This window comes from Mus pahari, chromosome 10 (genome assembly GCF_900095145.1).
Source record: "Mus pahari chromosome 10, PAHARI_EIJ_v1.1, whole genome shotgun sequence".
NCBI lineage: Eukaryota > Metazoa > Chordata > Mammalia > Rodentia > Muridae > Mus > Mus pahari.
In genome coordinates this window covers 96,236,683-96,260,417 of record NC_034599.1, presented here as the reverse complement: position 1 = coordinate 96,260,417, position 23,735 = coordinate 96,236,683, and the positions used below count along the sequence as shown (strand labels likewise).

The 23,735-nt window shown below is 47.6% G+C and overlaps 1 protein-coding gene, 1 non-coding gene and 1 pseudogene across 2 annotated transcripts in view; 1 reads left to right on the top strand and 2 right to left on the bottom strand.

Annotated features, from left to right (window-relative positions):
• Positions 1-23,256, bottom strand: part of Slco2a1 (solute carrier organic anion transporter family member 2A1) — an 80,311-nt gene extending 57,055 nt beyond the window's left edge. Inside the window, exon 1 of the mRNA XM_029543591.1 lies at positions 22,528-23,256. Coding sequence (XP_029399451.1) covers positions 22,528-22,623 — 96 coding nt within the window. The 5' untranslated portion in view covers positions 22,624-23,256. The remainder of the gene's footprint in view (positions 1-22,527) is intronic.
• On the bottom strand, positions 7,253-22,470 carry LOC110327550 (annotated as a pseudogene).
• On the top strand, positions 9,560-9,689 carry LOC115064920. The gene has a single exon (XR_003844739.1). It is a non-coding gene; the product is annotated as a small nucleolar RNA SNORA17 (small nucleolar RNA).
• Positions 23,257-23,735: the final 479 nt, after the last annotated feature.

Sequence of the window (23,735 nt, the reverse complement as noted above, 5' to 3'; positions counted from 1 at the left end):
CCAGAAGTCTGTGCATGTGATCCTACCCAGAACTCTGCGCACGTGATCCTACCCAGAACTCTGCGCATGTGATCCTACCCAGAAGTCTGCGCACATGATCCTATCCAGAAGTCTGTGCATGTGATCCTACCCAGAACTCTACGCACGTGATCCTACCCAGAAGTCTGCGCATGTGATCCTACCCAGAAGTCTGCGCACGTGATCCTATCCAGAAGTCTGTGCATGTGATCCTACCCAGAAGTAGAAACTTTCGCAGGAGGGCTGATAGCCAAGCGACGCTCTGGATGTCCTGTGCTCACTCTCAGAATATGAACCCTACTTGCTCCCCTTCCCCCAAAGCTGCCATGTTAGCAGTGAAGCAAGGCAGGCATCTTTAGGGGAAAACTTGTATATAACAAGTCCTTTCATATGTATGTATACATACATACATATAATACATATTATATGTATGTATATATATATACACACATATATATGTATATATTGTTCTGGCTTTGCACGAATCAAGACATGACATCACTGGACTTTATATATTGTATATGACCTTTGTCATATATATAAACACACACACAACACACACACACATATTCTTAATCTTGCCCAGATTTAGAATTGCCTAAAAGACAAATTGCTATGCACTTTCAAGGAGGTTGAGCTATAGAGAGAAGACCATGAAGGATGGAAGTGGCTCTCTCCCATTACCTGGGGGCCGCAGACTAAACCAAAAGCAGAGTGAGTGTGGAGCACTGATGGTTATCTCTTTCTCTCCGCTCCCTGACTGTAGGTGCACTAAAGCCAGCTCCTATACACTCCCACCATGCCTGCCCTGCCATGCCAGTCTGTACCCTCAATCCAGAATAAGCCAAACTAAACCCTTTCTTAACCGTGGGTTACTTTTTGCCAGGAGCTATGGAGCAACAGGAAAAGAGAAAGAAATATTTTCAAGGTCAACACAGAGAGAGCGTGACAGAGCTTAATGAGACCTCAAAGGGAGGGGTCTTCAGTCAGACCACAGAACTGAGACCAAGTTCTTTCCCAGAAAAGCTTCATCAGGTCCTAGGCTGTTGTGACAGAAGAAAATAAAAGACAAATGGAGAAGTCAAGAAAGGAGGGCAGGAAGTTGTGAGTTTTGTAACGCTCACAAGAGTATGGTATCCTGGTCTCCACAGCCCTCTGGGGCTTCTTCCCAACCCACACTCACACCACGACCCCAAAGAGCATCAAGGGAGTGGCCATAGGGATCCCCACAATTTCTGGAATGGCTCATTCAGAGCACCAGGCGTTCTTAGCACTATCCTCAGCACCACAAACTGTCCGGACGTTAGGACTGCAGCCAGGAGTAGATACAGAGAGGAGAACACCCATTTCTCAGACTCCCTGCTTACACTGACTATTTAACTTGAACTCCTGGCCTCAGCCTCCCAGATAATTGGTCCTTCCCGATGGCTTAAATGAGGTTGCTATGGAACCCAGCCTGGGTGTGCACCCCTCCCCCAGCCCCTGGAAAGCCTGCAGATCGCAGCATAACTCTTCCTCCTGGCTAAGGAGGTGCTGCTTTGGTATATTCCCACTCCAGTCTCCTCGCTCAGAGAGGTCTCTGGGCCAGGAGATTACAGCCCTTGGCCTTTACCTGAGCCACACCAGAAAGTTCTAGGAGGCCTTTACTGATCTACCTCAGAGGCCAGGCAAATTTCCTCCATCCATTACATCAGACAGTCGAGTTACCTGGCAACTGTGGGAGTTGAATACCAATGACTTCCGGCTGTTTACTTTCACCGCCACATTCATAACAGCAGCCACAGCATGCTCTGCATGCACAACAGGGGCTCAAGATGTGCTTTCCTGAGAGATGCCCTTGAACGCTGGAGCACATCGGAAGTACCCAAGAAGTCTTACCATCAGTCATTCAGTAGTCAGGGATGGGGCATGAAACTTTGTCTTTACAATAATAAGCTGGCATGTGTGGCGGGTGCCACCGGCTCATTGACTCCATTTTGACAATCACGGCGCGGCTGTTGAGTCAAAGGAAGAACTCCCATGCCTAAGTCCTTCCTCCCTGACATCTTTTTCTCCCAGTGACAAAGCTCAACCTCTGGACAAACACATTTTCTGAAGAGTTGCTAAAAGGTAAATTCTTCTCACGGAGTGAGAAGCTGAGACTTACGGATTTCTCTCCTCCTTCTGGGCTTGAGACTCATGAGAGTCTGCCTGCACAGTGGGCGTTGAGGAGCCCCCCCTCCTCAGGCTGATTCACTTCCTTCTTCTCTTAGAACACTAGAAGGCAAGTGCAGGGACGTGGGGCGGGGATGGGTGTCCCTTTACCTGCACCTGGTTGGTTTGGGCTGGAACTCCAAGATTCCGGAGTGAATCACCAATGACCATCTTCAGATGGGAAAAGATAAGCGGAGGCAACACTCACTCACGCCTACAGCTGCCTCCTGTTCCAGGAGCAGCAGACATGAGCTCACCGACCTTCCACCACCCGCCCATTCAAGTCTGCACCCCAGGGGCCTGTGACCTAGCAATGGGAAAGCATCAGAAGGAAGGGGCATCTCTGTAGTCTCAGGTAGCTCGCTCATCGTGTGGCCTGGCAAAGTTGGTGTAGAAGGAAGCAGACTCTCTCTCATCACAGCTTTTTCAAACTGTGGGAAGGTGCTCACCCCCTCCTGGGCTTCTTACAGGAGTTCACTCAAGCACGCATTCCTCAAATCAACAGTTTCAAGAAGGTCCTACCTTGTGGGGGATTTCCTATGCTCCCTTGGTAGCCCCAACTCCTGGAGCTGCAACAGTCTGTCCCCCACAAGTCCTAATTGTAACAGTACATTGGATTTGCTGGCATGGCTAGCCTCGCCTCCCGGCTAGTCAGACACAATCAAGGTCTGCAGATGTAATTAAAATGCGGAATCACTTAACTTGAAGCAAGGAAGATGAGCTATATGATCCTGTATGATCTGAGTTGGCCCGAGCCGATCAACCACAAAAACTTAAGAGAATTGACAAGTGTGTGCATGGGATACACACACACACAGACACAGACACACCACAGACAGCAGCTTTGGCCCAAGCCAGTGAATCCCAAGAGCCTGTTTGTGATTGGACTGCTTGCCTCCAATATTGTGTGAGTCAATTCCTTGCGCTGTATCTTAATATGTATATGAATGCCTTCTACTGATTTTAGTTTGAGCAACCCCAAATTTGACAAAAGAATGTCTTCCCCTATTTAGAAGGGGGCCCTCAGAACCTTTGAATATAGTAGTAGCTTATGTGCAAAAGGGGAATTTGAAGGTGTGGTTAGGATTTTAAATTAGGAGCATATCCAAGATTCGTGGAGAGCAGTGGGCAATATGATTCCAAGGGTCTTTATGAGATAAGAAGGGGAAGGGGCAGAGGAGAGATTTCAAGAAGCTAAGCTGACATCTTTGAGGATGGAGGAATGTAGGTGACTATAGAAGCAGAAGAAGGTGAGGAAACCACTTGGCACCACATCTTCCAAGAGCATTGTTTTCCCTCCAGTAAGTCCTTGTTTAAGCATCGTGGCTGGGATCATTTGTTACAGCAGTGATAAGAAACAGGTGTGAATCCAATTCAGAAAGATCCCTCGCCTGAACCTTATGGCCCTCTTTCTGGAGGGACCTTTTCTCCGCAGCAAAAGATGTCAAATAACATTTGGAGGGGAGGGGCATTGCAATTAACCAATTAATTAAGCTATAGCCAGCCAGTTTTGTTGGTGGCTCCTTAGAACCTGCTGTGACTGCCCAGTGCAGAGGGGGTGAACCCCTTTCACTTTGTTCTTTGCTCAATCTGCTTACCATGACACCCAAGGAATCTCCACTGCACCAAGGAATACACCTCTGCTTCAGTGTCTCTTTACCTGTTCCCCTTCCTAACACAGCACGTCTGGATTGCCCTATCTACCCACCTTGTGAGAATAGTTCTAGAAGAAGGACCCCTGTTGAACCACATGATTCAAGGAGACAACACCAGTATGGTGTCCTGCATAGGGAGGGCCACATGTGACCCAGCAGAGCCACTTAGAGTCTGCCCTGGGATTTTTCAAGTTGCATTTAAATGAACAGCAATGGACATGCTCTGGCTGCTGGCTGTGACTCTGTCTTCCAGAAGACAGAACTTCATGAGGACAAAATGACAGTGACATTCAGAGATACTCTAGTCCACCTAATCAAGTCTGCCACTATTTCCTTGCTGGATTTTGTGTGCTTTGTTCGGGGTATATTCTAGCTATGGGTCTCATTCATTTTTAAATATTATAGATACACCACAGTCTAGCATTCTTTTTGCTACAGGCACTTGTACTTGTTATTAAAATGGATAAATCATCTTTACGTCTTGGTCTCCTGGTAATCTTCTGCCCCTTGATTTTCAAACTTTCTGTGTGTTTTAATGTTTATTTTTGTGTATTTTGGTTTTGTGGTAATTTATTTCATTTTGGAGTCAAGGTTTGATGTAACACAGGCGTGCTATGTAGCCAAGGCTGGCCTTGAACTCCTGACCCTCTTGCCTCCACTTCCCAAATGCTGGGGTTACAGGTGTAACCTTTGACTATATTAGCTTATGTGGCAAAATGAAATTGGAAGGTGTGACTAGGATGTTAAATTGGGAGCTTATTCAAGATGCAAGGCTGCGTACGTGTGTGTGTGTGTGTGTGTGTGTGTGTGTGTGTGTGTGTGTGCATGTATTTTCTCCCATTTCTTAGCTTGCATTTTCTATTTTAAATTTTTATTTTCTGTTTTGCTTGCACATATGTGCATGTGTGTATAATGACAAAAGTCTTTATGAGAGAGGGTGAGCTGATAGATTTCAAGATGCTAAGCCACAATCTTTGAGAATGGAGGAAGAGGTAGGACATGAGGAATGTAGGTGACCTCACCTCCTACTGTCTTGGATGTCCCTTTTCAAAAGCAATTTGACTCTATTTTTTTTTAATCCAACCTGCGACTCTCTGAAATGGAAATGATGAGGGTAGGCCATTTGGACGGGCTGCGATTCTTTCTCTGTTTAGTTATACTATCATGTTCCACTGAAGGGGTTTGTCCCCACAACCTTCCGTTGCTACAGCCTTTGATTACATTTTGTTTTATTATCATTTTTTAAATCTACCTTTTATTCTCCCTTCCCTTGGAAGACATGTCTAGTGACATTTTACTGATCGCCCATACATATTTCCGACGATGGAAAACCACATTTCACTCCACCAACCATCACTACCATTTCCAGGACCAACTCTTGTGGCATCACACATTTAAGCCTGTGCAACCATGACCATCATCTGCCTCTCAGACACTTCATCTTGTGATGCTGAAACAAATATCCACTGGGTAGGAGTTCCCCATTCTCCCATCATCCCTCTAACCCTAGGAAACTGCCATTTACTGTCTATATTTATACATTTAGCCATGTTACAGACCTCACTTACATGAGATCATATCTTTGTTCTTTTGTGGTTGGCATACTTTCCTGAGCAGAATGTCCTCCAGGTCCGTCTATTTTATAGCATACATGAGACTGTCTTTCCTGTTGATGGCTGACTAATGTTCCACCCTGTAGCTATGTCTGGTTTGCTTGTCTGTTTATTCATTGGTGGAGACGTGGTTTTCTTCTACCTTAGCGCTGCTATGATCAAGGGTATTTAAATATTGCTTAGAGCCTCTGCTTTCAGATCTTCCTCGTGTTATGTCCTAGAGTGTTTTCCATTGCTGGGATAAAAAAGTACCTTAACTGAAATCAAAGTAAAAAATAGGAGTCATTCAGTTTACAGTTCCAGTTGTTTTTTTGTTGCTGGATCGAAGAAATTTTGTATATGTCCTAGATATTAATTCTTACCGCACATAAATTTGCATGTATTTTCTCCCGTTTCTTAGCTTGCATTTTCTGTTTTAAATTTTTATTTTCTGTTTTGCTTGCACATATGTCTGTGTAAGGGTGTCGTGTCCCCTGGAGCTGGGGTTTAGACAGCTGGGAGCTGCCGTGTGGGTGCTGGGAATTGAACCCAGGTCCTCTGGAAGAACAACCAGTGATCTTAGCCACTAGCCATTTTTCCAGCCCATAGATTGCCTCTTCTAAGAGGCCGTTGACTGTCTCATTTGACACACAGAAATGTTTAAAAATTCAACATCATATAACTTTTAACAATTTTAATACATATCGCCCATACTTTTGGCATCACATCTAAGACAGCTTTGCCCAGCCCTGTGTCACAAAGTTTTATCTCCGTGTCTTCTTTTGAGTTTTATAGTTTTGGGTCTCAGATAGATCCATTTGAGCTAACTTGTATATAGTACAAAGTCTCAGTTGGCAATTCCGTGTGGCTCATTTGGGGAGTTTAATCTTTCAGAGGAAGCTTCTCGCCCCACGATGCCATTCGACACTAAGATCTCAGCTCTCCCTGGGATGGTGGATTGTTAGTCCCCCTTTCACCAGGAGTTCCAGCTTTATGGATACACGGGATCCTACTGCCTCTCACGTCATCTTAGGTGCCCATACTATGGCTTTAACACCGCATCCTTCTCAGACAGTCTCGGGCTCTTTTCTGGCCTCATAGCCACTCTGCTCCATTCCAGCCTGTCCCCCCCACCGCAGTGACTGGTGTGTCAAGTTCCTGGTGTTCTGTGCATTCTTCATTTCTCTCACCTGACGATTCCTCTCTCTTTCTCGAAAGCTCACCTACACATGGGACTCCGATTTTACTTATTTTATGAAGCACTTTTAAGCATTTTCATTAAAAGGTCTTTTGTGCTACATGGGCTTGTCTCGTTGATGGAAACCATAACGCAATCGAACTTATTATGATCCGGCCATCTAACCGCAGCCTTGGGAGGCAGAGACCTTGGTTCTGCTCCTAATGGTGTTTCCCACTCAGTCATTCTGTATGAGGACAGTGAGGATGATGCTAAAATTCAGTCTGTGACCTAGATATGTAAAGCAGAATCCACCGTATTTGTTATCTTAAACAGGCAGCCCCCCCCCCCCCCGCCCCATGACACATCTTGTGACTTTACTGTCATTTGCATAACTGTACACTGTTTATCTGACTGGAGGGACAGAGCTCTTCCGGGTTTTTTTTTTAAGTGTCTGTTATGGAAAAAGTGTTTATTTTGAAATTATTTTAATTTAGAAATAGAAAACCTCATAGGAAGGAGGAAAGAAACAAAACCCACAAAGCATCCAGGCAACGTTTTACTTCATGAGCTTGTCACCCTGACACTGGTTCACTTGTCCCGTGATGAGAAAGGATTTAGCCACCCACAGTAATGTTATTAATAAGGATATGGATCAGTTACACGAAGAAGCCAATGAATCCCATGATAGCAAATCCTATCGCTGTAGCCATGGCAATCTTCTGGAATTCTTTTCTGTCGGGTTTGATGCATCTTTTAACCAGCCAAACTGAGTCCTTTAAAAACTCCTGACTTGGCTCAACAAACTGCATTACCTGATCCACGTTTGTGGGATGGCAGATTGAGAGCGTAGAGACACGTAGCCTAGGAGAGAATTGAGCCCAGCAGAACCCGCTCTTCTGTTTTTACTCATCACAGAATAGCTAATGCTGGATGATACTCGATCAAGAATGTGAAGATGGGGAGTTGGCTCAGTCAGTAATGAGGACCTTGGGCTTATCCTCAACATAAAAGGAAGAAGAAGCTGGGCATGTTGGTGTGCGTTCGTAATCCCATCACTGAGAAAGCAGGCCTGTGGGGCTTTCTGGCTGCGATGGTTTGTATATGCTCAGCCTAGGAAGTAACACTAACAGAAAGTGTGTCCCCTTCGAGGCCAGCCTGGTCTACAGAGTGAGTTCCAGGACAGCCAAGGCTATACAGAGAAACCCTGTCTCGAAAAACCAAACAAAAACAACAACAACAAGAAAGAAAGAAAGAAAGAAAGAAAGAAAGAAAGAAAGAAAGAAAGAAAGAAAGAAAGAAAGAAAGAAAGAAAGTGTGACCCTGTTGGGTGTACATGTGTCACTGTAGGTGTGGGCTTAAGAGCCTCATCCTAGCTGCCTGGAAGTCAGTCTTCTGCTAGCAGCCTTCAGATGAGGATGTAGAACTCTCAGCTCCTCCTGCACCGTGCCAGCCCTGGATGCTGCCATGTTCCCACTTTGATGATAATGGACTGAACCTCTCTGAACCTGTAAGCCCAACTAAATGTTGTCCTTTATAAGACTTGCCTTGGTCGTGGTGTCTGTTCATAGCAATAAAACCCTAAGGTACTGGCCATCCAAGGTAGTTTTCTTAATGAGTTCAAGGCCAGTGAGAGACCTTGTCTTAAAACAAACAAAACCACAACAAAAACCCAGGTGACTCCTGATCCCCCCCCACACACACACAAATAAATGAACCTTATCACTCTTGACCTCAGAGAGTCAAGAGTCACTGCTGTTTAGAACAACAGCAGAGTGCAGCCTTACAAACAATGTGGTGGGCAATCCAGGCTTACTAACATGGCCACGGGAAAGCCAACTCAGATGGTTTCCACGTCTTCCCAGGCATAAATCCCCAGGCACAGGACTAGACCTCTAGTCAGTACTCAGCAGATCCAGCAGCAGCTCCTGTCCTTGTTGCCTCGCCCTTGCCTGCCCTTCCTACAGGGCAAGATGCAGATCAGAGAGTTACACTCATCTCTCTAAGGTGTTTGGCCAACCCTTGGGGCTGGATTCCTAGGCTCTGCGCTGGGCACTGTGAATGGGCACTGGCAGAGTGGAGAGGGATTCCTGGATAGACCTGTCTCTCGTCTTCCCAGAATGGGGAGTGTTCTGCATTCTTACCCCTCTTTAAGGCTTCAAGTATCATTATCTGACTTTGCGTCCACCTCTGGGAAGCAGTGAGCCTCGAATGCAATGATAGACATAAAAACGCAAAGGGGGTAGCAACCCCCATCCCTCTACACTACAGGACAACCCCATCCTGCAGCATCCTTGGTCCACTCCGAGAGTCCTGGAAAATAGTCCTTCTGTGCTCCGTGGCTTTTTTTTTTTTTTTTCATGTACTGCCAGGTGCAATGTCTTGGTGCACCTGGCAGTGGAGAGTGGATGTCACTTTAGAGTCTGGAGTTGATAGTTTCATCTAAGCATAAATGTAGGACATGTTCGTTGTAGGACAACAGAGAACATACAAATCTACAAAGAACAAAGGGAAACTGTTGCTAGGCTTTCCTGTCCCCGCCCAGCGGAGAACCACTTCTGTCTGGGTGTCCTTCCTTAGCGCTGCCTTGCTCTGTGTGCCCTAGCAGAAATATCCACACCCTTTGTCCATACGGTGGCCCATCCTGCCTCCTTTTACTTAACATCAGAGAAGCTCCTCTCCGATGTGTAATTTATTCTTAAAACGTTAAGATTGCAGCCTAGAGAGATGGCTCAGTGGTTGAAAACACTTGGCTGTTCTTCCAAAGGACGTGGGTTCAATTCCCAGCGCCCACATGGAGGCTCCCAACTGTCATGATAGTCCCAGGAGATCTTGTTCCCTCACATAGATATGCATGCAGGCAAAATACCAGTGCACAGAAAATACAAATAAATAAATAAATAAATAAATCATTAGAAAACTTCCCTGCCCCTAGAGGTGTGGCAGGTGTGGCTGCTCTGTCACAGGAGCATCAGTAGGTGGCAGAGACAAGAGACTATGTCTGAGTTTGGTGTTCTGACCTATGAACACTTGAATGATTAGTAGCCTAACACTTCCTGAAATAATTGAGCCTGAGATGACCACCAGTCCGGTGCCAGGTAGGACTACATGGGCTCCCAGGGTGGAGGGTGAGCTGGGACTGAGGGTCCCAGGTGGCAGTGAGCCTGAGACAGATGACCCTTGCAAAGGGCCACTCTGGCAGGATGGGAGAGGAGTGAGCTCAAGACGACCACCAGACTGGCACCTTGGGGCCTGGACAGGGAGCTTGCCCGAGATGTCCACTAGTCCAGCAGTGGCCAGACTGTGCCTGAGATAACCCCTGCCTGGCACCATAATGCACAATCAGGGCACAACACTCCTGAGGTGACCCCAGATACTCAGAGACTCCAGGCACACTACAAAGAGGAGCAAGTCAGTGGTGGGGAAATGAAGGAGAACGAGAAACAGAAGGATATGGGCACAATGAAGAGAGGCAGAACTGCAGACTCAAGGGTCATGAGGAACCTAATGTGAGCAGCTGGTGATGCCACCTGGGACCATAGTGGGGCCCTGGCCTGTGCAGTCACAGGGAGGGGGACACATCTTGGTCTGTCACCCTGCAGCAGCTAGGCAGATGTCCCTGGTCTGGGATACCACCAGGGACTTGTTGATATCTGAGTGTTGTGCAGAACTGGCCCTATCCTCACCTGAGCATCATGGGATTGCTGCCCCTGGGGTCATAAAAGGAGGAGAAATAGCCATGTCATTCAGCTGCAGCAGCACTTGAGCCCTCCACCTCACCTGGGCAGCGAGGTAGAGTTGTGGGTGAGGGCACATGTATGGGAGAACAGGCCCCATCCCTTGCCTGTTGTATAGTGACATTGGTTAGGGAGAGATGACCCTTCCTCACCCCTGTTATCTATGGCAGCAGGAGAGCTGCCCTGGGGTCATCAGAGCAGGAGATCTGGCCCTGCCCCTCCCCTGCTGCAGCACTTGGGAGAGCAGGCCATGCACCTCACCTGGGCCGCACAGTAGAGCTCGCTATGGGTGTGAGGGATGCGGGTGAGCCGTCTCCAAGGGCATTGAGTGTAGGAGAGCCAGCTCTGACCAGCTCTGATGCCTCTCAGGCTCAGATCCAGGGCTTTGAATTGGCCCACCCCCAACATCTACCCCACTGATGAACTGCTGGAGGGCATGAATGTCTGGTCAGTCCTACAGATCTGAAACTACAGGATCACCATGACACAGAGCAACAATTGGAGATCTAAGAGGAGACCCAGAGAGGTTCCAGTATTGATGCAGTAGCAAGAGCCAGAGGCCTTGTACCAGGCCAAAAAGCCATTGCAATGAACACTTGCAAATGAATAAGTATGGACAAAAGGGTGTACTCTAGGACATGCTATGACACACTACAGCTTCTGTAGAGGGGAGGCTGCAAGGGAAGAGGAAGATGAGTGGGACTGGGGTGAATGATGTGAAGTTCACAAAGAATCAATAAGAAGTTAAAAAAAAAACTTTAAAATTGATGCGTAGTACAATTCCCAACAAGACACATACACACAATAGATTGGTGAATATTCCACAGACATCTTGCAGTTTATTTATTGGCACTCCAATGATACAGTAGTCCTTCCCTTTGAGTTTCTAGGCAAATGAGTTACAGCCTAAGACACTGTGCAAATGATCGGGTTTCCATTAATTCTTTCATTTAGAAATCAACATTTTTTTAAAGCCATGACATAGCCCCATGTCCACACTCCATGTGAAAGTGTCCTGTGCTGGAGTGTTGGTGTTGGCTGAACACCAAAGAGGAAGTGTGCATCTAGAGAAAAGCATGAGGAAGTTAGGGCTCCGGGACAACAGTTGATAAGTCTGACTTGAAACAGCACTAGACAGACGTCCCTGGCTCTGCTGCATCTCTGGTAGGATGCTATGGCTAGGCACCACTCTGGATAAACGACTGGAGATTTATGGAGAACAGTGTGCAGCTGTAGAGGGGAGAAAAACCCAAGACCACACCCCCAGAAAGTGCTACTTTCAGCTCTACACTTGTGTGAGTGGCAGTTCTTACAGGCCTCCTCCTAGTATCCTCCATGATAAAGTGGGAATTAACGGGCTGCCTTCATAGCATAGGAAAAGGGCTTCATCAGTCAGCATTCTGGAAGGACCTAGCTTTGTTCACATTAGCTCACTAAATTTGTGCAGGAAGCACAGATATATTGATAATTATAGTCATAGCTGAGTATCTTTCCGTTTTTTATGGCTCACCACGCACATGGTCCAAATGGAAGGAAGTTTGTACTGGCTACTAGAATGGGTTGGAACTGAGGCCAGTACTCTGAATGTTCAAGACCAGGCACAGTGGCTCATGTATGTAATCACACTTGGGAGGCAGAGGCAGGAGGATTATTGCAAGTTCAAAGTACACCAGGTTAATTTAGTGAATTTCAGTTCAGTCTGGGCCACAGAGCAAGATACTGTCTCAAAAAGAAGGAGAAGGAGGAGGAAGAGGAGGAGGAGGAGGAGGAGGAGGAGGAGGAGGAGGAAAGAAATAAAAGAAATAAAAAAGGAAAGAAACTAAATTAGACTAAAATATAGTACAAATAAGACAACCAAACAAACAAGTATGAACAATGCCATTCCTGCTCCTTATAAATTTTATATACCTATGCATTAAGTATATAGTAGGTTATATCCTAGTTAGATTTAGCTGTCAACTTGATAAGCCTGGAGCCATTCGAAGGAGAATTACCACTGAGGGATTACTCAGATTAGAGTAGCCTGTGGTCATGTCTGCGAGGGATGGTCTTAACTGATGGTGGATGTGGAGCACTTCATCCACCATGAGCAGTGTCATCCCCAAGGCTGGTGGGCCTGGGTTGTAGAAGAAGGCTATCCTGTGATTGATCCAGACAGCAAACACAGAGACATCAGCAGCACATTTTTGCATCTTTGAGGAGATGAGTTTGCACATCACAGTCAATTCTGACATTCAATAGCTCCCCAGACCAGGAACTTTATCTGTCCACAGTGTGTTCCATTCTTATCTGTACAGACTCTACGCAATGAACTAGCCATGACCCACCATGGGTGCAGGAAGCTTGGAGAAAGGTTTTCACCTGTAAATCGGAGAGACTAATGAGGCTTGCAAGGCCCAGGATCTGGCCCATCTGCTCTCTGGAAGCCTCCATGAGCCTCTGGGGTTCATTTCTACCCAGCGACATCATCTGCGACCCTCCTTGCTGCCTCTGGTAGTCAGAGAGTAGAAGCTTGTTTTCGTAAACTCTCCTTACATGGGAGGCAGTAAGTTGACTCACTTATTTCAATTTCCTTAGAACATTTCCAGTTTTAAAACGGAAAGTCCTATGTCCCAGGGCACATGGGGGTGGTTTATTCAGCCTGGGAACCAGCAAACATACAGGTAATTCATCTCAGAAACTGTGGGGCTTCTCCGAGAGCCAGCCAGAACAGCAGTGCCTAGCTAGAAAAGGTCTCACCCACAACCAATCAATCAACTGCAGACTCCTGGCTCAGCTCCTGGCTATTGCCTCCACCTGCATTGTGAGCCCAAGAAAAACAGGAAGTTTAAGAAAAAAAAGGAGGTCCCAAGGCACAAGTGAGGAACAGCTTGAAGCTGACTGAGAAAGTGGTCAGTTAAGATCTGTTTAGGGTTCTGTTTGGCAAATAAAAGATATCAGGAAAATCCTGTGTCTTTTCTACTGGTAGATGTTGGTAGTGAATTACCAACACGCCCTTTTCTCCCAAACCCAGGGCACCTCACCAGATTCTGTAACTGTCTCCTCTTTGCCAGTGTCCCACTGGGCTCAGTTTACGACTTTTCTGACCCACACCCCACATTCCCATCCTGTTGAAACTGTGGAGAGTCTTTCTCTCTGTACTCAACAGGCTGACTGAGTGAGTTAGCCAGATAAAGTAGTTCTTTCCTGAGCCCTGTCTAGGTGCTATTCCCCAAATTCAACAGGCTTCTTCTGGGACCCTGCATTTGAGAAACGCAAAACGGGTCCCTGGATGTCCAGGTTACTCCAAGATTTGGGGAACAAGAACAGACTTGTAGAAAATAGATGCCGGGAGTGGTGGTGCACGCCTTTAATCCCAGCACTCAGGAGGCAGAGGCAAGCGGATTTCTGAGTTCGAGACCAGCCTGGTCTACAAACAGGACAGGTCTGTTCCAGGACAGCCAGAGCTATACAGAGAAACGCTGTCTCGAAGAAGAAAAAACAAAAAAACAAAACAAGAAAGTAGATGACTTGTGGAACAAAATATAAAATTCATTTGATTTTTCAGGGGGAAAAATGTAACTCTTGGGGTTAGTCAGGCCAGGCCCTATCTCCAGATGCATTGTTCTCTAGTCCTTCCGGGATGTGGAAACCTGTTTATTATTTCGAACCCGGGGTCTTGAGGTGAGGCATGTGACAATGGTGAACCTCCATGTTGACCCCTTCTGAGGACCTCTGTATCTTACCCAAGCTTCTTGGTGCTCTGGGCTAGCCCATATCCCAGGGACATTTGGTGTGACACCCCTCTGACCCCAGGCTCCTCCAGGACCCAGATGCTCATTAACTCTCTAAGGAGGTGTGCTAAGTAGACTTGTGTCAACTTGACACACAAGCTAGTGTCATCTGAAAGGAGGGGACCTTAACTGAGAAGATGCCTCCATAAGACCCAGCTGTAGGGAATTTTCTTACTTAGTGATCAATAGGGAAGAACCCAGTCCAGTATGGATGGTACCAACCCTGTGCTGGTGATCCTGGGATCTTTAAGAAAGCAGGCTGAGCAAGTCATGGGAGTCAAGGCGGTAAGTAGTACCCCTCCACAGCCTCTGCATCAGCTCCTGCCTCTAGTTCCTGCCTTGTTTGAGTTCCTGTCTTGACTTCCTTTGGTGATGAACAGGAATATGGAAGTCTAAGCCAAATAAACCCTTTTGTCCCCCCAATTTGCTTTTTGGTCATGGTGTTTCATTCCCACGATAGAAACCCTAAGATAGGAGAAGAGAGTCCACCACATCTCTGGTAGCTGAGAGCAGTTTTGGGTATTAGCACCAAATATTGACCACACTGAATGCTCCAAGAGCTCCTCACAATCCCTTTGGCTCCCTCTCTTTGCTTCACTCTTGGGCTGTACCTGAGCCTCTTGGGTATACTGCTGAGCTTCAGGACCCAGAATGGAAAGGAGCTGGGAAGATCAGCTCATGAAGATGCTCACCCTCACAGTATCAACCCACCCCTCTCTTACCCCCACAGTGAAGTCCAAGTCGACTTCCGCCTTGGTTTTGCTCTCCACCCCTGAGAAGATTTAATTAACTTCTAACAGTAAGGCAGACCCAGGCCACCAAGGTCCTCAGCTGAGACGAGAAGGCAAACAGGAGACAGGGGTGCAGGAGAGCCCATCCCCACTGTAGAAATCTGCCCTGAAATCATGCCAGAAGCCAGAGGGCAAGGGAAACACCGTGAGTTAGCAAGCTTGATAACTACACCATTACAGGGGGAAAGCAATCCCCTCCCTTGTCGAGCCTCGCTTCGTAGCTACAACAATCGGACAGCGATACAAGGAGGGACCTGAAGATGTGCAGCAGTGCAGCTAAATGAAGAACCAATAGACCTACAGGAGAATGGCCAACTCGCTTTGGACAAGAGCGCTGAGACAGGTTAGGAGAGAAGAGACGTGGTGCACAAACATCGAGAGGTAAAAACAGACAAGGCCTTGACCCAATCCTCACCTCTACACAGAACAACTCAAAATGCAATAGATTTAATGGTAAAACTGGGAGACGTTTACAAGGAGATACAGAGAAGAAAAACACTTAGAAGCAATGATTCAGTGAAACAAGCATTTTTAGATATCGTACCAAGAGGAGGATCCAAACTGCTGAAGGCTGATATATGTAAGCCAGACATGGCAGTACATATTTGGTACCCCAGCGATTTGGGGATAGAAATCAAGAGGATCAGGAGTTCCAGGCCAGCCTGAGCTATACAGTGAGTAGTGGGTAATCTGCCTGCATGCGCTTAAAAACAAACAAACAAACAAACAAACAAACAAATGCTGTAAACAAGAAATCCTGTCTCAAACAATGTGAACGTTGAGGACCAACACCTAAGGTCCTTGGACTACTGTATGCTCACATGTGAGCAGGTGTATACACACACACACACACACACACACACACACACACACTCACACATCAATAATCGGGATTCATCAAAATTAAAGATTTTCTCTATAAAACCATTTTAAATGATTTTAAAAAATGATTTATTTGTCTTTGAAACCTACAGATTCAAAGTCAAATCTGCAGACCAAATAATCCAACAAAGGGCTTATAACTGGCATACCCAATGAACTCTTAAAGCTACACAACGTTAAAGGAAAACAACAACATGAATGGGCACCAACACATGAAAAGAAGTTCAATCTTGCTCTCTCCAGCCACAAGGACAACATGAATGAGACACAAAGAGGTGGTACTGCACGTCTCTTAGAATTTTTACAAAAAAGAGTGGTAATATCAAAAGCTGACCAACCCGCTAAGCAGCTGACACCCGTGTAAGGTAAGATGACCCTTCCAGGAAAGAGTTGGGAAGCTCCTTTTTTTTTTTAAAAAAAAGTATCATTGTTCAACAACCACACCACCCAGCAACACTCCACGGCATTCACCCTAGAGAAATTACGAGCTATGTCCACACAAAAGCCTGTACGTCACCACTCTTGCGGATTTATCTGAACTAGTCCCAAGTGGGAAATGAGCCAACCGCCCTTCCGTAAGTGAACATGTGTAAACGAAGCACAGCACATCCACACCTTGGCGTAGTACTCAGCCATTGAAAGGAACCAGCTCCTGATCCATGTCACAGCTTAGACGGAATGGAACCCAAATACATCATTCTGCATGAAGACAGCTGGTTTTCAAAAGGTCACCTGTTACATGCTTCCATGTATGTAGCAGCCTTGGAATAATACAATCCTGGAGATGCACACTAGACAATGCTGGGGGTTAGGGACAGTGGTCAGAGAATGAGACTCTCGACAAGCAGACACAAGACACTTCTCGGCGGTGGGTGGTGAAACATGCTGTATCCTTAGATGGGTGGTGTCTGCACAAATCTACCTGTGTGCGATAAAGCAGTACAGGACCGAACTGTACGTGCACGAGATAGCGATGTCAATCTCCTGTTTTTGATATCCTTCGTCATTACTGTTGTTATATAGCATGGAACCCTGAGGGCGAGTGGGTGTAGAATACACAGGACCTCTAAGGCTACCTTTGCTAAGAATCCGTCATCGTTTCAAACCGAAAATCATTTTCTAAAAAGACTCTGAACAAATCAAGTTGTGCCTGGAACTAGCGACACAAGTGACTTTCGCATGGAGCCACTGTGAGAGAGCCCCCCAGTGATGGTGACCCGTGTAGAGCAGGAAGAAGGGCAAACTCATACACCTCATTTCTTCATTTCTTCACAGCACTCCTTGAAAAAACCATCTCTAGAGAGTCTAAAAATAATAAACAGAGAGCAACACTCTATCCCGACACAGGGCTCTTGGGGGACCCGGAAACACTCCCACCGCAGCCTCTGAGTCTCCCTATCCTTGCCCTCTTGGTACCTCCCTCCCCACCCTTGGGATTGGGCACATAGCAAACACTGTGCAGCCAGAGCCTCTACAGACAGAAAGGCTGCCAGGAGGTGGTTACAACCAATGCAAGGGTAGGAAGGGGAGAACGAGGAGGGTCAGAGGCCTCTGACCTTCCCCTACAAACACCATAACCGATGACATGCTGAGACAAGAGAAGGTGAGGAGAAGCGTGCCCCCATCCCAACAGCCCAGACTGGGTCTCCTAGCTTGGAAAAAGAGATAGTCCTGTCACAATCAGGACAGATGGAAGGGACTCTCCACCCTCAGAAATGTAACTTCCTCTCATTTGTTCTGTGTTGGGAGGAGAAAAGCTATGGAGGGCTTGGAACATCATCCCAGAGAGGATCCCAGGATTTTCATACCAGAGAAGCCATCAGTCCTCATCCTTCCTTTCCCGACTTCTGATAAACTTGCCAAGATGGCCTCCTGAGAACAGAACAGTGTTCTGAAGTCTATGGAAGTGCGCCCCCTGGAGGAAGGTGGGCGAGCCACAGTTTGCTCTTGTCTGATTCAGGGAGCCCATTGGGAGTGTTTTCCTAGGGGTGGATTAGATTGTTGGTGTGCTGCCCTGGATTTTGGAAACTAAGAAGCGGCACTCAAGATGCCTCACCAGGGTTGATGGGGTCAAAGGCCTCAGAAGGACCTCGACTTAGCTCCAAAATGGTGTTTCACTTTAGGGAGCTTCGGATTAGTCTGAGGCTGCCAGGAGAAGTCAGGAGCAGAGCCTACCTCCCCCCAACACTCTCCTATCCCAGGATCTCTGAGGGAACCTGTTTTTAATTTAGAGTCCTGGGCCTGTACTAGACTAATTGATGGTGATGTTTGAGCAGGTTCTGGGATTCCTAAGAATCTTCTTGCAAACCAGACCTCAAGAGAGATGTCTCCTGGGGGCTGGAGAGACGACTCAGTGGTTAGGAGCACTGACTGCTCTTTCAGAGGTCCTGAGTTCAAATCCCAGCAACCACATGATGGCTCACAGCCATCTGTAATGGGATCTGATGCCCTCTTCTGGTGTGTCCAAAGAGAGCAATGGTGTACTCATATAGACAAAATAAATAAATCTGAGAGAGAGGGGGAAAGAGAGGGGGAGAGAGGGGTCTCCTGCAGGAGGAGATATAAATCTTCATCCCACAGGGCTTGGGGGGTGACTCAGTGGTAGAACGCTCTCTTACATGGCTCTGGATTCAACTCACAGCACCACAGAACAAACCAGAAGCAAAGCACTTCCCAAGGGATAAGGTGTTAGCCCAACCTATAACGTGCTTGCCGCATACGCAGGAGGATCCCAGTTCTAGCCTTAGTACCTGTGTAAGAATGTCATTGCTCAGACACAGATGGGTTTGACCCTAGCAGTAGGTAGAGACAGGGGAGCCCTAGGGATCCATGGCTAGCCAGCTGACTATAATCAGTGAGCTTCAGGCCATTTACAAACCTTTTTAAAAGGAGATGGAAGTTGTTCCTAAAGCTGATACTGTAGATTGTCCTCTGGTTTTCACATATCTGTGTGTCCACTTGTGTGTATACACACACACACACACACACACACACACACACACTTGCTATATAAAAATTCCCCTCACTGCATGGTGGTGCCTCACACCTTTAATTCCAGCACCCTGTTTCATATACTACTACTACTACTACTACTACTACTAATAATAATAATAATAATAATAATACATTTCTTCTGAGAGTTGCAAGGCTCTTTCATGGAGCCTTGTGAAGAGAGAAGAGGCAGGAGTGTGTCAGCATTGGGGATTTCTCTCTGGGTCCCCTCTGTTCCCACTCCTGAATGTCTCCTGATCCTGGAGAAAGTACTGTTAACTGATGGCTGTGTTGTCGCCACTTACAGAGCCAGCATAGATGTCGCAGTGCTCATGAGGGAGGGGCGGGCAGGACAGTGCTTTGCGCCACAGCTGCTCATGCCTCTCCCTGCCTCCCTTCCTGGTCCATGAAGGCTTGATTGCCCTATCAGTGAGGTTGGTAATACTATCCTCTGCTAGAGTAGGAAAGCAGATGGGATGTGCGTGCAAGATCCTCAAAGTCTGTACATTCATAGAGCTCAATTACTGTTAGCTATTATTTGTTATTATTATGGACATTGTGATAAATATTATTAACTGTCATTGTTAAGTAATAACTGCAACTGCATCATGGAACTAATGGGACAATGTTTTTGTTTTTTTGTTTTTTTGTTTTTTTTGAGACAGGTCCCATGTAGCCCAGGCTGCCTCAGGCTTACTCTATAGCCAGTGATAACCTAAGCTTCTAATTCTCCCGCCTTTATCTTCTGAATGCTAAGATTACAAGACCGCCATGCCCAGTTTTTTCTAATTTTTATTAAGAGTTTTTTAAATCTATCTTTTAAACCTTTTAAAGATTTTTTTATTTAACAACTTTTGTCCAATATAGTTTGATCATGTTTTTTTCTCCCCCAACTCCTCCCAAATCCTCTCCACCTCGCTAACCATTCAACTTTATGTTTTCTCTCTCTTTAAAACAAAACAAAACAAAACAAAAAACATTCGTCTGTGGCCATGCTACCCTGAACACACCCAATCTCGTCTGATCTCAGAAGCTAAGCAGGGTAAGGCTTGGTTACTACTGGGAGACCAGCGGGTGCTGTAGGCTTTTAAATAAATAAATAAATAAATAAATAACATCAAAAATGAAAATCAAAACAAAACAAAAAAACCCAATAAGCCAAAAATGACCAAGCTAAACAAAAAGCCCACAACAAACAAACAAAAATGGGCTCTGTTTTCTCTTGGCCAGCTATTCGGAGACACATGTCTGCCCTGAAGTGTGGTTGATATTCACAGGGACATTCCACTGAAGAAAACTGATGTCTGCCTTTGTTGGTGTGTATCAATTGCAAATAGCATCTTGGTTAGAAGTGGGACTCACTCTGCCCCCTCAGTACTGGGACCCCCTCTCTGGCTTGAACCGTGCAGGCCCACAGTGTGGTGTCAAGGCCGGAGACCAGGGTGTCATTCAAAGCTGGCCTAGCATGGAAACCGGAGCTCCTGGACAACACCGGCATGCAATGCCCTGTTTACAGTGGTGAGAAACGATCTCACTTGGGGCTCACCCTGGGGAGACCCTGCTTTACCCTAACCCTAGGACATTCTTACTGAGGTGCATGATGGGAGCTATTCATGACACCCACTCTTTCAGAAAAGGACCCTAGAGGGCCAAGAAAGGGGAGCCACGTGTCCGTCCTGCGTGACCCAGGAAGTGAGTGTGGCCTAGTCGAGCCGTGGATCTGTATTCGCAGGCTCTACTCCTCCCTCAGGTTATGTGGCACATGGGTTTACAGCAACATCCACTCAGTCCATCCCAGGGACAAAGATGCCAGCAACATGACAAGCTATTGGGCTGGATGTCCCTTGTCACCTGCCCCATGTCACCTGTGTCACCTTTCCCCTGCTGGGAAAGTATAAGGCAGTCACCCAGCCTATCATCAAGAGGAGAAAACCTCCCTTCAGATAACAAAGGCCCAGGCAGAGTCACCCAGCAAGGACAAGCTTAGCTAGGAGCCCCACTCAGGTGTGCCTAGGGTCTCAAGGACGAACCTGGCTAAGGTGGGGGCTCTCCAAATTGCCTGTCATCTGGTGCTTATTGTCCACCAACCAAGGAGATGTTTTAACAGACTCAAGAAAACCTCTTGACTGGTAAGAACTCTTGACTCTCCCTTCTGAGGCCAACTGGCCTGGGTCCAGGTCTCAGGCATGAATCTCAACATATGAATGTGGGTTTTATCTTATTTTTATATTTTTTTTTCAACGAAATGGCTGCCACCCACTTATTTTTAGAGGATGGAGGTGCTGAGTCACTCTTGTCACCCTCACCATCAGGATTCCCGGGACAGCCACCTCTCTTTCCATTCTTGGGGAAAATGAGAGAGACCTCCCTCCCATGCTGCCACAATCCCATTCCTTTGAGACCACCCATCCTTTGGACACACCCTTTCCTTCTAATTAGCAATTTTAAAAAAATCTCCATAATTCTCCAAGTCGCTCTAAATTGGTAGAACCAAAATAATAAATGGAATTCCCATCCAGGTCTGGCTAGAGGGGAGGAGATCTGAGAACTGTTTTCAATTACCTCCAATTTTCTGTTAGGAATATTCCAATAGGAAATCAAGGTAGCCTTTTAAAACCATGGTGGTGCTGCTGGTGGTGGTGGTAACAGAAGAGGGATCCCACAATGAACCCCAGTTCCACCTAAGGGAGAGCATGCAGGTGGCATCCACTCTGCTCCCCCCCCCCCAGTCTCTTTCCGTTGGACACACAGAGCCTGCCTACATTTCTCCAATCCTTCCATGTGAGGTCTGAGCACCCATTGCATCTAAAGTAGGAATTGTGGGAAATAATCTCTCTGCACCATATGCTTGCTGGACCCCAAGGCACCTGGATGTCTGGCCAAGGTTGTCTAGCCCCTTCCAGGAGGGACCTTCTTCAGGAACCTCTCCCCCAGATTTTGTGAGGATGCAACCATTGCAGGTCCTTCAAGACCTGGGGGGAAGTGGACGCCACTTCTGACCCTTACCAAAGAAGGCAATCTCATGCTAACACTTTCCCCTTTTTTCTATTAACTCCCCATAAGTCTCAGGCCACAGGCACCTCTGGTGGCCTTTCTCCATAAACCTCGCACCTGCTGTTTTCTTGAGACCATTTTGTTGAGACCAGGAGAGCTGGGGGATCCTCAAAACTGCTGGGAGCTATGCAGCTAGGTAGCGGATCTACTCCCGGCTATCGCAAAGATGAAAACCCAGGCAAGGAACGCAGGCTTCTACCATCCTCTGAGACAAGGTGCGTGCGCTCTGACTTGCAGCATCTCAGGGTGCCCACAGCCTGTTGCCCACAAGGTGCTGGCCAAACTCCTCTGCATCCATTCTCATTAAGGAAGAGACCCAACAGAATTCCCTGGAGGTGTTCTTTCTCCATGAAAGAACAGGACAGCCCCCTCTTTACAAAGTTACGTCTGTTCTTCTGATTATTACTCCCCACGAGAGCCTATGAGCATATGCGCACCCCCAATAGAGAAAGAGAGAGAGAGAGAGAGAGAGAGAGAGAGAGAGAGAGAGAGAGAGAGAGAGAGAGAGAGACCCTTCACGCTCACGCCCCGGGCCAGGCCCCACGGATGTGGCACCGGGGACAGAGAAGGGAGCCGGGGGCACCCAGAGCTCCCGGACTGGCCTCATCGACGTCCTAGGTTGTGTCACCCACTCTGCCGCCCTCCTGCCCCGAACTCTACTCACCTTAATGTTGCTGAAGACCGAGCGGGAGCAACGTCTGGCTGGGACGGAGGAGTTGCCGCTGCCCTGGCGTGCTCCGGGCTTGGGCAGGAGCCCCATCGTGACTGAGGCAACGTCCCCTGACCGGGCCAAGGTGGTGGCGACAGGCCGGGGTCAGGTTCTGCGGGACTTCGGTGCTTCAGGCTTCAGTGGCAGTAGCCGGTAACTGGGCTACGGGGAGCGAGACGAGGAGACTGAGCGAGAGAGTGAGCGCCCAGAAGTTTTTATAAGTGGCGGCGATGATGAAACGCGCTCTCTCTCCTCCCTCTCTTCCTCGGGTGTCAGAGGTGCTGCTAGCCCCCGCCCAGCCGCTGTCGCCTCCCCCAGGCAGGTGTCTTGGGTCCTGGAGTCGCGGTTTGCGGAAGCCCAGAGGCTCTGGGACTCGACCTGGGTGAGCTCTGGCTGCCTATCAGGTCCTGCTGGCCAGGATTGGGGGTTGGGGGTAGCGTGCGGGTCCCCGAGGAAGGGGAGACCGCGGATGGAGGAGGAGGCAGGAGGCTGCAGGCCAGGAGAGACCTGGGGACTTAAGGTGGGCGCAGCACTGGGGAAGGGGTGGGGAGCTAGAGTGGACTCGAGGGGCACGGGGTGGTGGAAGGGAGCGAGGAGTCTCAGTGGCTCTTGGGGTTGTCCAGAGCAGGGCTCTGCGTGTCTGCACTCGCTCCGCAAACCTGGGCCCTCGGTTCCGGTGATGGCTCTGAGACTCGCTGCCCAAGCTCTGTTTGTGCTGGGGACTGATTTATATTTAAACTGCTCTTTGCGCTGCGGAGGAGGGTGGGAAGGCGTAACAAGGTGGAGAGGTGGGGGCCGCCCCAGGGCTGGGCTCGAACTCACTGGACCGGAGCCAAGGTAAACTGCAGGCGCTGTCGAGTGTCAGCGGGTCTGGCCTGAAGTGCTGGGGGGTTGGGACAAAAGGAAGCGCTGGTCTGACACGGGATTGCCCCAACCCTGACCTCTTCTGCGAGGCTGGAGTGAGCAAGATATTTTTTCCTCTCCTGGACTGGGACCTTAGAGAAAGAAGGTGAACCTTTTCCAGAAAAAGCCAAAAGAGATCCCGCAAAAGCTCTTGAGGCAGTTCGGAGGAGGCGCCCTTCCAGCTTCCTACTCTATTGTCTTCTGCAAAACCACCTCTTCCAGCCCAGCCCAGGAAAAGACTGTCAGTATCGACAGACCTG